At 41.0% G+C, this 14,656-nt stretch overlaps 1 protein-coding gene across 4 annotated transcripts in view; it reads right to left on the bottom strand.

Annotated features, from left to right (window-relative positions):
• LOC126412549 (molybdenum cofactor biosynthesis protein 1-like) overlaps positions 1 to 14,656 on the bottom strand; it is a 289,749-nt gene that overhangs the window by 92,696 nt on the left and 182,397 nt on the right. For all 4 annotated transcript variants that reach the window (XM_050082197.1, XM_050082199.1, XM_050082196.1 and 1 more), the window contains one exon: positions 7,309 to 7,394. In XM_050082197.1, coding sequence (XP_049938154.1) covers positions 7,309 to 7,394 — 86 coding nt within the window. The remainder of the gene's footprint in view (positions 1 to 7,308; positions 7,395 to 14,656) is intronic.

Below are 14,656 nucleotides of genomic sequence, written 5' to 3'. Positions count from 1 at the left end.
ACTCAACTGGATGAAAAAATATGGAGCCAAGACCCAGGGGGAAAAAAAAGTTTATCGTCAGTGAAATGCATATGGTCACAAAGGCACTTTCACAATAGGAAAACTGGGAGTTTCAAGTGTGAAGTCTTCAAATATCTATTCCATTCTCCAATTTTTTCACATTCTGACTTTAGCTTCTTCTTCTTTTCTTTTTGTATGAATGATTCACTTAAAACTACATGCGTCACAGCTCAAAACTGTTTTGTGAGTCAACAACTGGATATGTTTTCACTGCTCTGTCTCTTGTAACTCCGTTGGACATGGAGGTAGCAAATGAGGATGTAGGATGTCCATGACATACTGCTGTGCTGTCAGAGTGACCTGAAGTCATATCCGATGCTGCCCCACACGCCCTCTCCCTATGTCGTTGTCATACTCACTGACAACTGTCATCGCGGGTCTTGCAGAATGTGACTCACTGCTGATCACATGACAGGTGCAGGTGTGAAAGTGTTACTATGTGCTCGGTGTACATTACAGCAATTCTCCCATGGGCTCGTCAGACACGGTAAACTGGAAGCTTGCTGACAACCACACCGCCCTTACGTTCCCAAGCAGTCCAACATGGGGCCACTACCACATCTGAATGTCTCACAAATCTGCATATTGCATAATTCAATCAGCCTGGCAAATGGAGACACACAATTAGGCCCCTTCAAATTTTGTTACGTGCTGATAATGCTGACTCACAGAAGTACAGGGCATCTGTGTCCTTCACAGGGATCACTCAACATTTTACACTCTTCACATCTCTTATAGCTCCTACCATTCTTGGTAACAATCCGAGACACAAACAAAGCTAATGCAATCTGGTGGCCTTTGTATCCATTTCAGAGAGTTGCAACTCTCATAATTTACCACTAGTAAGCACACTCGTGAAACTACGTTGCTTCAGGGAGCTTCCCTTTTTTTCTTCAAGCAGTTTAGTTCTTTGAATCCATTTTTCTTGTAGCTCAGAATAATTATTTTATTGTGTAGCAAACTTACAGACTAGCATTCTGGTCTGAGCTGTCGGAGTTGGCGGTCATGTGTGTGTGAGGTGTGCTTGCTTGTGTGAATGAATGGTGTGTATTTCTATTTCTTTTTCTGATGAAGGTTGTGGCCAAAAGCTTATGTGTAAGTGTCTTAACTGTGCCTGTCTGCATTTCAACGTGCCACCTTTATGGTAATTAGCACTCTATCTTTTCCTACACTGCTGATATTCCAACCTGGAGTTTCCATTGTTTGAACTTACGGTCTACTGTTTTATGTTGCAGTGCACTTCTACAAGTGTAATACACAAATGTTGCCTTAGGAAACAGTCACAATAACATCCATGTCTACCGTTTGCTATTTTTTACGAAATAGCATGTCACACTCGAAATTTAACTTAGCCAATGAAATAAGTTTGAAGATTTATTGTGTGCAAAAGACACGAGGGCCCACTGTGTGGGAAATGTGGGAAGTTCTGTGCAGAGACGGAGTTATCCACAGACGTGGTAAGTCTGGGGAGCTATGCGGGTGTTAAAACATTGCCACCTGCTGGGATGAGGGGCCACTTACTCTGTGGTGGCACTGTGCCAGCAACGAGCTCAACCCATTGATTAGCACCACAGATGACAATGAGCAACCAGCTGCTTCTCTGTGCAGAGATATAAAATTTATCGATTTTGGACGTCGGGTGACAATCTGTCACATGGAGAACAATGTTTACTCTGGCAATTTTAACACTAATCTAGTGTTCTGCAACATATTAATGTGAAATGTTGTCTATGATGTTGAAGAGTGTAAGTTAAACTGATATCTGAGAATTTGTTGTTTTTGTGGCATTATCTGGAAAATGGCCTCTCTTGCAGCTCCAAGCATAAATGTCAAGTGAAGAAGAATAATTAGCACAGCACACTGGAACCGAGTAGGGATCCGGTTTACTGCTCGGCCACTAAATTAGCATATCGTGAGTACACCAGAAGAGACGCTGTACACACTTGCATATACTACATACACAAGTACAAGCATCGATCAAGCTACTGCGAAACTGCACTCTGTGTGACTCATCACTACATCAGAATACTGTACATGTGGTGATTCCAATTTCTTAAGGTCTCTTCCTGTTTGTTTTCATCACTAGGATCTTATTTTTAAAGTATGTGGGAATCCAATGAGCTGCCTGTTTGGATACATTCTTTCTGTATGTCCCACAAGTTGGATTCCTTGGAGACACATTGTAACAAGAGCTTTTAGGAATTTGCCTGGAGATTTCACACTGGGTTCAGTGTGATGTATCCCATCCTTTATTCTTGGACCTAAGATTTTTACTACAATTTTACATTCTTCTAATTCAGTTTGCTGTTTTCATGTCTTGTGTTGGACAAAGAGTCTCTCTCATGCATAAAGAAATTCTAATTTGATCACTGTTGTACAATGTTAGATTTTCGAGTTCCAGGTAAAATACTTTTAGTTAACTGAGAGACAGTTTGTCCTTTCTGAAGTCTGGATTCTATGGCCTTCTTTCCATTATGATGTTCAGTGGTCTTTTTCACCAAATTATTTAAACTATTTAAGACCGAATACTATGTCATTGCCTATATAAGTTCACCCAGTGCCATTTTGGTATCAGTCAAGAATTTTTTCTCCAGGTGAAATTAGTAGTCCAATTTTCCTAGCTTGCTCCCTTAATATTTCAAATTGCTTGAGCACATCAGTGATGTTTTTGTCAATTAGTATTATGTCATCGGTATAGGTTACACAATATAATTCTATCTTTAAGTTTACATTCTAGTCAGTGTAATAGTGCACCTGCTCTTCTCCATTATCTTACAAATTTTCTTAGGGGCATAGTTGAATAGCAATGTGATATGCCATCCCATTTTCATATTCTTATGTCTGTCTTAATTTCAGTGATAACGAAACAGAGTCAAATTTACACAGAACTTATCAGTTTGAGCCCACTTATCAATACAGCAATGCACCCTGTCTGGCCTGGACAGTGTGGGAGGATGTCGTAAAGCTGCTGCATACCCTCCTGAGAAAGGTGATCCACAACTGTTGTAACTGGACATTGGAATCATGGATACAGGCAGTGGGATGGAGTTGACGTCCATGTTGGTCCCATAATGTTCTATCGGGGACAGATATGGGGATTTTGCTGGCCACAGGAGTATATCAACATCACACAGACAATTTAAAGAGACACATACTACATGTGGACAAGCACTGGCCTGTTGAAAAATAGCACCACAATACTATTACACGCTGCTGTACCATCAGAGTTCCCTCGGCCATTACAAGCCGTGACCTGATGTCATACCCAATGGCTCCCCACACCATGGGACTCCTTTGTGACCCCCCCCCCCCCAAAAATGTGGAAGAATGGGACCTCTCCCCATCTCCCCGGGTCACTGTCAAACTTCTCCACGATAGTCATTTGGAGCAGTGCAGGACTGGGACTCATCAGTGAACATAATGTGACGCCATTCATTAGCAGTCCGTACTTCTTGATCATGGCACCACATCACATGCAGTCATTTGCTTGGGTGTTAATGGCAGCCTATGCGCAGGACGGCAATTCCATAGTCTGGCTGCTCCTAGCTGTATGACACAGCATGTTGCAAGGAGTCTATTACAGTGAACTCCTGTTTATCCGAAATGATAAGGACGGTGGCTGGTTCCGATAACGAAAATTCCAGATAAATCAAAGTCTCCCTGTTTTCACATGTGAACACTCCAAATTGCGTCAATATTGCGAAATATGATCGTAAAACGTGCGTAGGGTATGTCAAACGTTACTGATATGGTTGCAAATAACCCTGCACTTTTTTACTGAAAAAATTGTGTTGACATGTTAAAAAGGCACCAAACTATGATTGAAAACTCAAAGTTTTTAAATGCTGTATAACAAAGCTCGTTTATTTTGCATTCTTACAGAAAAAAATCTCCCTTATTTGGCAGCAGGAAAAAACAGGAGTTTTAATTTTATTACCTACTCTTTTGAATAAAAAATAAACTACTGAACAAAATTATGAAACAAATCTAGAGATTACTCAAAGGAACGAAAAGTCTGTCCAGAGGAACTTTCAAAAAAAGTAAAAAAAAAAAACTTTTTAAGTTATGGACATAGAAGTTCTAGGATGCTTCATTAGAGTTTATTTTTTGGTAACGAAGTCACGAATGTCTTTTTTTCTTTTGTTTTTTTGCTTGAGAAACTATTGCTGCAACAATACATCTCCAACGTTGAAATCAAACTATTTCAGGATAAATCGTCTCCTCCTGTTGGCTGATGTACTCCAGGGCAGTTTGGATCACTTCGTAACAGAATGTGTGAGGAATATTTTTCTCTGATTCATCATCAGAAACATAGTCTTCTAACGCTTTGTGATCGGTCACAATTTGGACGATTTCATCCTCAGTCACATGAAAAAATGCCATTTTCCATCCACTCTTCAATGTCTTCGAAGTGTGTGTCTTTACAACCAGCTTCTCCAGTAAATTCACCAAAATTATGTCAGCTTGAGTTTCGGTGTTGCCTCCTCCTTCCCACCACTTAGGTTGCCTTACGATCTAAGAGTTTTTTCCAAGACCTAACAAGAGGAACTGGAGGAATTAGATTCCAAGCTTCAGCAATCAATGAATGACACTTAAAACATCGATTTCTTTAAGAGCTTCCACAAAATCATCTGCAGCATCAATCACATCTATTAAGTATTCCAGCATCTTGTGTCTGTAATGTTTTTCCATCGCCTCAAGAATACCTTGGTCCATCGGTTGACATAGAGATGTGACATTTTGTGGGAGAAATACAACTTTGATATCCCCATCTTGCAGATCACCTGGGTGAGAAGGAGCATTGTCCACAAGAAGTAGCGCTTTTCAAGGAAGTCCTTTTCCTTCCATGTAATTTACTACACCTGGAACAAACTCTGCCTGGAACCACTCTCTGAAGATGGCACTGTTCATACATGCCATAAGACTGATTCGTGTACCTCAGTGGCAAAGCTGGTTGGTTGGTGTCTAAATGCTCTTGGTGTTTTGGATTTGCCAATTAAAGTAAGACACAGTTTATGATTGCCAGTGGCATTACTGCAAGCGAGGACAGTAAATCTTTCTTTGATTTTTTTGTATCCGGAAGCCATTTCTTCTTCTTTAGAGGCAAGGGTTTTCGTTGGCAGCATTTTGTAATTCAACCCAGTTTCATCACATTTGTAAAGTTGATTGCCAGTATAACCTCCTTTGTCAATGATTGTGTGCAGTTTCTTCTTAAAATCAGCATAGCAGCTTCATCCCCAGATAATGATTTGGCACTGATGGCAATTTCATAGATGCCATGCTGCTTCTTGAAATGATCCTGCCGGCCATTACTTCCGAGGAATTCTTGCTTCTTTCCTTCTATCAGCTCATTAGCTCATTTTGACAAATTAGAGGACCTGAAACTGACACACCTTTGGCTCTTATTTATTCGTGCCACAAAAATAATGCCTCTTCTAACTGAGGATGTGCACCTTTTCTCATTGTGTTTCAAGATTTCACTGCGCTGCCCAATGCTTGGATGGAACAAAATTTTTCAATTCCTGATCGATTTGTCTTCCGATCAGTAATTGTACTCCTACTCTGCAGCAACTTTTGTGGGTGGCTCACCAGCATCAATTCTCTGCAAAGTGTGAAGCTCTTTTTCCAACAAGATCACATTCATTTTATGTTTCGTGCCCGTAGTCACGTTCAGTGTTCTTTTTACAGACACTCGACTGAGTCCTTTATGGTTTTTGGTCCCTTTTATCTCTGGACACTTTAAGGCACATAGTGGGAGCACAAAACCTCAAATCAGAAACACACAGATGCACAACTTGACAACACTCAAGATGCACTAGCCAAACTTTTGATTTTTGAAACCAGGCTGTGGCAGCCATCAAATGAAAGCATTCGATACATCTATGCCATTTCCTCTGTTCTACCCAAGCCCACGTGGCAACACAACAGGGTGTTGTACATTCACTGTTAAACACTCAGCTTTGATGTACCGACAACAAGTGGAAAGTGTTAGGCGGCGCACTCTAATTGTCGGTTTCGACAGGGCTACGTTGTGCTGCATAGAACAATACTGTATGTACTGTACTTCCAAGGAGTTCCAATAGATGGCAGTGGCATGAAACCATGCAATATGAATAAGAAACACACTAGAGCTTCAACCAACACACGCACGAATTGACGATACTTGGACTTTTGACACGCACCAGTGCACTGATTAGCAGTAGATTGCCAAAAAACACCAGCAAATGCTTGGCTCCAGGTGCACGCAAATTGATACTTGTCAAGTGTCAATCTAGCTAGCCAAAAGTGTAGCTGCACAAGAGTTTACTGTACTTGTTCTCAGATGGCAGTCACAGACGTGAACAGGTTACAATGTACTCAGTACACTACACAGTGATGCTCCCTTGTAGTGGTCTGATGTAGTCAACTGGAACATTGATGATAAGTATGCCCTTACTTTCCAACATCAGGCCACTGTCAGATCCAAATACTCCAAAAATACAGATGTTGCAAGGTTTAACCAGGCGACCAAATGGACATCCACAATGAGGTTTCTTTCAAACTCTCATCAGATAATGCTGTCTCACACCAATATGCAGCACCTTCATATCCTCCAGAGTGATGATTCAACATCTGACGCTATTCACATCCCTTATATACCACATGATGCTTGCTAAACAGCAATAAAAACAAAGAACACTAATGAATAATGAAGGAAAAGACAGACTGTTACTTACCATAAAGAAGATACCTTAGGCTGCAGATGGGAAGAATTAAAAGACACTTACATAAAGCTTTCAGCCACAGCCTTCATCAGTAAGTAGTAATCTGTCTTTTCCAACATTGTTGATATTCCTACTGGAGTTTCCATTGTTTCAAGGACACTGATGCTTTTCTGTGAGTGTTTCCTTTATGATGTTTTCTGCATTTTAGCTTTTTTTTAAAAAAAAGAAAAAAAAAGAAAGAAAGAAAGAAAAAAAAAGATTTGTTGCTGGAAAACTTCTGAAGTCCAATAAAGGAGTTACAACAGCCATATATGGTTATCTGGTGGACCTTGCAGAACCAAATTCTAGGGCTGAAATATACTGTTGACCAATGGGCATTAATCAGAATGAATACTAAATAAAAAATTAAATCCAAGTTTACACAAAAAACACAGGTTCTATCACTGTTGCTTTTCATTCTATTTTGCTCTTATGATTGCTATGACTTGTTAAGCAGAAATTTTCTTTCTATGTATAGAGTTACATTTGCTGTAATGTATCTTACCTCCATGTTGTTTCTTCTTTCTTCTCACTGCTGCCCCAATCATGGCAAGCAAGTCATCCTCACTGCATTTGCTTCGTATTGCATCTCTGAAACAACAGTTAAAACACCCGTTAAACAGTACCATGCAATTACCACACAGTGAAATGTTGGTACACTAAAAAGGAAGAAAAACTTTGCAGAAATCTTCAACAGTAATCTTGTAGTCTGCAGTAGGCAACAGCAGGATAATAAACCCACTGGACAAGAATGGGAAAGTCATGATAGAAGTTACTTTTATTTCTATAAATAAACAGGTATCTTGCACAAATGCTCAAGAGTATGCATAGGATCTCGGGCTGAAGAGGTGGAGCAGAAACTGACATTAGTTTTGTTGAAGAGGGAGTACTGGAACACAGCACAATTTCTTGCAAAATGAAGCCAAATTTATTGATAAACTCTTAATTAATTGCCAAGATCACTAATGTGACCATTTTACAACAGGTACTTACTGCTTGGAGTATATGTGACTTTTCAGGCTTGCCTAATAGATCTGTTGCAAAAACACTTTGGGTTCCCCACCAGATAACATTATGCAAGTCCCTCCCTCAATATTTCAGTGACACAACATTTTGGCATCTTCAGGTGGTGGTGATTTCCACCATCACTGCTGCACGATGCAACTGGCAATTTCCACGTGACAGCTTTGAAATTTATCATGTGGATGACTATGACCATCATATTTAGAATTCAGAGGATTTCATAGAATACCTGAAGATGCTTAAACTAGAACTTTCAGATCTTTTAGTTAGCTCAAATGTTATATCATTACTTACTAAAGTGCCCCTGCAGCCCTCATTAGAGGTTATTAGCAGCAAGTTTGAGAAAGAAATTGTGGTGCTGTTTAAACATGTGCATACCTCATCCTATTTCTTATGTAACACCAACTACTTTGATCAAGTGGACAGTGTTCCCATGGGAGATCCTCTATTTCCCTTAGTAAATATCCAACATTCCTCCTTCTGGCAGAATGCTGAAGAGACATTTGTGGTGTGGCCCACATAATACAGACACTACCTATGTTCCTGCGGCATTTGCACTCGCTCCATCTGAATATTCAGTTCACTGTGGAAGTACAAAAAGATAGCAGCTTACCATTCCTGGATGTCACGGTTAGAAGAAAAGCTGACATAACACTGGGGCTTAGTCTCTACTGCAAACTGATACATGCAGAGTTATATTTGCGGTCCAAAAGTTGCCGTCACCCTGCACAATGTGGTAGTGTCTTACACTCCCTGGCACATAGAGCACACGTGATCTCAGATACTGACAGTCTGCCTGGTGAACTGTAACACCTAAGAACAGTGTTCCAGCAGAGTGTTTATTCTTGTAAACAGATTTGCAATGTGTTCTGAGCAAAGCAAGTTCAGTGTAGGGATGTAAATGAAGATACTTAGACAAGCACTGCAAATGGCTTTCTTGCCATATTTCAGTGGCATGTTTTCAAAATTGAAAGAATCGCTAAGAGAAACAGAATCAAGTGTGTTTTTCGTCTACCAGCAAAACTAAGGAATTGTTTGTGTTCAGTTAAAGACAATCTTGACCTTACAAAACACAGATCATATATAAGATCTGATGCCATTATGGGAAACCTTATATAGGACAGACACCTCACATTGTGCAAGAACACTGTGTTCAACAGCGCTGACAAAAATGCCACCCAGTAAATTAGTGGTAGCAGAGCACTGCCTGAATACAGGGCACCACACGTTTCCCAAGAGGACTGAAATTTTATCCTCAGCATCATCACTCTAGGATTGTGTTTTTAAGAATGAGGCATGTATCCATACGGTGGGCAATCTTACCAACAGGAATATGGAATTTTGACTAAGCACTGCCCAGAATCCAGCACTGACTGCCATGAAATTAAAACAGTAGAAACCAGATCCTCCGATGTATGACCTGATGCAGCACCTTGCAGAGAGTTAATTCAGCTTTTAACCACACGAGTGTCCAGAAGTGCAGTCACTGCCCACAACACATAAGCAGAAGGCTACTATGAATGGCATTTCCATCCAACTGGGAGTGCCTGTCCACACATTCGTACTCCTGCTTCTAGCCTGACAAATTTCAATTCTGCTGTGCGAATATCACCAGCCACATCTTGCAACAGTGATGACAGGACCCACCACTACCTGAAGATGACGAACAGTTGTGTTGGTGAAATATTGTGAGGCTTGCACAAAGTTATTCAGTGGCAAATCTGAGAAGATTTGTATACATTATTTTTCTGTGACGCAGGTAATGTGCAGCAAAATGTGATAACTTTCTGCATTTGCCTTTTTGTACATTTCAAAATACCCCAAAAATTGGTGAGAAACACTGAACATACGACGTAACCAGATAACATACCCCACAGCATGTGCAGCAGTTGGGGTTGAGTGTAAAGGAATGATTGAGCAGTGCAATACTTTCATTTGAGCAAACAGAGCAAATTTCGAAAACATTTTGTAAATATGATCTGTTGTAAATGTAGATGTTACAAAATTATTGTCCCTGCTGTAATCAAGCAAAAGCAGTTCTGATTTTGTGTTTTTTGCTTCTGTCCCTTCTCTTGTTAGTAAAGAAAACATAGGTCATTTAATGGCGATGATGCTATTCTGAAGTTTATACTCATCTACTTGTTATGCAATATGGTAGGTTTTCATTGTACTGTACTTTGCAAGAAATCAAGGAAACTGCAAGACCGGTAAATAAAATAATAAACTTCAATATAAATACATAATTGTTTAACACAATGAAAAAATACTGCCTGCCAGATGCAAGACTCAAATCCTGAATGCCATCACTAAAGTCGCACACGTGTGTCCGTAGCCACAATGATATGAATACTTGACTTGGGTTGGGATGATCAAGTGTGACAGCCCAAGAGGCTCAACCACTGCAAGCATGGCAAGGTACATCATCTGGTGACATTTGTCATTCGCTTTTGACACATTTCCCAACATTTGTATCGTATCCAACATTTGTGATCCCATGTGTCTTGTATTAAATTACTTGTCTCAGGGTCATCTACAGTGCTTTGGAGGTTTTTAAATGTTAATACGCATCACCCTGTCTGTGTGTGTGTGTTTGTGTGTGTGTGTTTATATATATGAAACAAATACTAACAAAGAGATAGAGGGCCTGGCCAGTACTTACCTCAGCTCAGTACAGCCGATACATACACAAAACAGAACAGAAAATTGACGTATCCTAGCTTTCGGAACTTCGTTCCTTCATCAGGGAGGAGAGAGGGGAAAAAAGGGGAAGAAGGGAAAGTGGATTCAGTTATTGACAACCCAGGTTATGAAGCAACAGGGGAAAGGTAAACAGGGAGGGTAGCAAAGATGGAGGCATGGATGTCAGAGGGAAGCGAAAGATATTCTAATGTAATTACTGTGCCAGCTTCAAACCAAGGAGGATGTATACAGAAGTAAAGAGATACATAGTATAAAGATAAACACAACTATGAAGGATGAAAAGATGCGTGAATGGCTAAAGAGGAAAGGGAAAGAGGAGAAGACTAAAGAGTAAATGAGAGTGAGGTTGGTTAACATAGGTTCAGTCCAGGGGGATGGCGGCATGAAAGGATGTGTTGGAGTGCAAGTTCCCATCTCCGCAGTTCCGAGGTACTGGTGTTGGGTGGGAGAAGCCAAATGGCACATATGGTGTAGCAGGTTCCTAGGTCCCTAGAATTATGCTGGAGGGCATGCTCCGCTACTGGGTATTGGACATCTCCTAGGCGGACAGTTCGTCTGTGTCCATTCATGCGCTCAGCCAGTTTAGTTGTCATCATACCAATGTAAAAGGCTGTGCAGTGCAAGCATGTCAGCTGATAAATGACGTGTTGTCTCACATGTGGCCCTGCCTTGAGTTGTGTATGTTTTACCAGTAGTGGGGCTGGAGTAATTGGTTGTGGGGGGATGCATGGGGCAGGTTTTGCATCGGGGTCGGTTACAGGGGTAGGAACCGCTGGGTAGAGAAGGTGGTCTGGGAATATTGTAGGGTTTGACAAGGATGATACGGAGGTTAGGGGGTCGGCAAAAGGCAACTCTGGGTGGTGTGGAGAGAATATTGTCAAGGGATGATCTCATTTCAGGGCTTGACTTGAGAAAGTCATATCCCTGGCGGAGTAATTGGTTGATGTATTCAAGGCCAGGATAATATTGGGTGACAAGGGGGATGCTTCTGTGTGGTCTGGGGGTAGTAACATTGTTGTTGGGTGGGGAGGAATGTATTGCTTGGGAGATCTGTTTGTGGACAAGGTCTGCAGGATAGTTGTGGGAGAGGAAAGCACTGATATATAATATAATACAGGGAAACATTCCAAATCGGAAAAATATATCTAAAAACAAAGATGATGTAACTTACCAAACGAAAGCGTTGGTATGTTGATAGACACACAAACTAACACACACACAAAATTCAAGCTTTTGCAACCCACAGTTGCTTCATCAGGAAAGAGGGAAGGAGAGGCAAAAGACGAAAAGATGTGGGTTTTAAGGGAGAGGGTAAGGAGTCATTCCAATCCTGGAAGTGGAAAGACTTACCTTAGGGGGGAAAAAGGACAGGTATACACTCGCGCGTGCACACACACACACACACACACACACACACACACACACACACACACACACACACACACACACACACACACATATATCCATCCGCACATATACAGACACAAGCAGGGTATATGTGCGGATGGATATGTGTGTGTGTATGTGTGTGTGTGTGTGTGTGTGTGTGTGTGTGTGTGTGTGTGGCATACTGATCTGAACTATGCAGCCTTAAAATGGAAGTTTTTTGATCACTCCTTATTTTGCTCCCTGCCACCTTGGCAATATGTACCGCAAATCATCAGAAAGACGACCTTCCTGCATGCTTCGAGCATCTCCTGGTGCTGTTCCGAACCAATGATAATCTTTGTAACTGTGACGAGCAGTGTGCAGATTGCATCTTTGTATCCCACAAAGAGGTGACAGTTCCCAGTGGCATGAATGGTTACTGTTTAGTGACTGTCACTGAGTTGGTGAGTCATTTGCTACATTGTGGCCCACCTGTTCGCTGCTAAAGCCATGCTAGTCAGTGGTAACCCCTGTCAATGATATCCTGTTGCCCATAGCAGTTCACTCTGCTGATTGTGGTAGTATTTTCCTTGAATAAATCTGCTCACAGTACACCTTTGACACTGTGGTACAAGAAAGCCCAATGACTACACACCCTTATAGAATAAGTGTCTCGAGCCATGGGTACCCACGATATGGCAGTGATAAAATCACCCTGTGATCAACTGTCACACTGCAGCTGTAAGCTGCACCTCCTTTTTCAGAATACTCAGGTTTATTAATTTGAAGTAAATCAGATCTTTTGAAGGAAAATTTAACAAAAAGAGCACATCCAGGAAAGGATGAAACCATGTCTAAATAAATGGAACACAAAATTAATAATTAGTGGTGACAAAGATCCTCTGCAATAAAAAATAATGTCCACTTACTTCATGTATTAGTCTTCAAGTGACAGAATATATGTAACTGTTGTTGTTGTTGTGGTCTTCAGTCCTGAGACTGGTTTGATGCAGCTCTCCATGCTACTCTATCCTGTGCAAGCTTTTTCATCTCCCAGTACCTACTGCAACCTACATCCTTCTGAATCTGCTTAGTGTATTCATCTCTTGGTCTCCCTCTACGATTTTTACCCTCCACTCTGCCCTCCAATACTAAATTGGTGATCCCTTGATGCCTCAGAACATGTCCTACCAACCGATCCCTTCTTCTGGTCAAGTTGTGCCACAAACTTCTCTTCTCCCCAATCCTATTCAATACTTCCTCATTAGTTATGTGATCTACCCATCTAATCTTCAGCATTCTTCTGTAGCACCACATTTCAAAAGCTTCTATTCTCTTCTTGTCCAAACTATTTATCGTCCATGTTTCACTTCCATACATGGCTACACTCCATACGAATACTTTCAGAAATGACTTCCTGACACTTAAATCAATACTGGATGTTAACAAATTTCTCTTCTTCAGAAACGCTTTCCTTGCCATTGCCAGCCACATTTTATATCCTCTCTACTTCGACCATCATCAGTTATTTTGCTCCCCAAATAGCAATACTCCTTTACTACTTTAAGTGCCTCATTTTCTAATCTAATTCCCTCAGCATCACCCGACTTAATTACACTACATTCCATTATCCTTGTTTTGCTTTTGTTGATGTTCATCTTATATCCTCTTTTCAAGACACTGTCCATTCCATTCAACTGCTCTTCCAAGTCCTTTGCTGTCTCTGACAGAATTACAATGTCATCGGCGAACCTCAAAGTTTTTATTTCTTCTCCCTGAATTTTAATACCTACTCCGAATTTTTCTTTTGTTTCCTTTACCGCTTGCTCAATATACAGATTGAACAACATCGGGGAGACGCTACAACCCTGTCTTACTCCCTTCCCAACCACTGCTTCCCTTTCATGTCCCTCAACTCTTATAACTGCCATCTGGTTTCTGTACAAATTGTAAATAGCCTTTCGCTCCCTGTATTTTACCCCTGCCACCTTTAGAATTTGAAAGAGAGTATTCCAGTCAACATTGTCAAAAGCTTTCTCTAAGTCTACAAATGTTAGAAACGTAGGTTTGCCTTTCCTTAATCTTTCTTCCAAGATAAGTCGTAAGGTCAGTATTGCCTCACGTGTTCCAGTGTTTCTACGGAATCCAAACTGATCTTCCCCGAAGTTGGCTTCTACTAGTTTTTCCATTCGTCTGTAAAGAATTCGTGTTAGTATTTTGCAGCTGTGACTTATTAAGCTGATAGTTCGGTAATTTTCACATCTGTCAACACCTGCTTTCACTGGGATTGGAATTATTATATTCTTCTTGAAGTCTGAGGGTATTTCGCCTGTTTCATACATCTTGCTCACCAGATGGCAGAGTTTTGTCAGGACTGGCTCTCCCACGGCCGTCAGTAGTTCCAATGGAATATTGTCTACTCTGGGGGCCTTGTTTCGACTCAGGTCTTTCACTGCTCTGTCAAACTCTTCACGCAGTATCTTATCTCCCATTTCATCTTCATCTACATCCTCTTCCATTTCCATAATATTGTCCTCAAGTACATCGCCCTTGTATAGACCCTCTATATACTCCTTCCACCTTTCTGCTTTCCCTTCTTTGCTTAGAACTGGGTATCCATCTGAGCTCTTTATATTCATACAAGCGGTTCTCTTTTCTCCAAAGGTCTCTTTAATTTTCCTGTAGGCGGTATCTATCTTACCCCTAGTGAGATAGGCCTCTACATCCTTACATTTTTCCTCTAGCCATCCCTGCTTAGCCAT

Source organism: Schistocerca serialis, chromosome 7 (assembly GCF_023864345.2).
Source record: "Schistocerca serialis cubense isolate TAMUIC-IGC-003099 chromosome 7, iqSchSeri2.2, whole genome shotgun sequence".
NCBI lineage: Eukaryota > Metazoa > Arthropoda > Insecta > Orthoptera > Acrididae > Schistocerca > Schistocerca serialis.
Note: the sequence above shows the minus strand (reverse complement) of the source record. Positions and strands in the feature narration are given on the sequence as shown.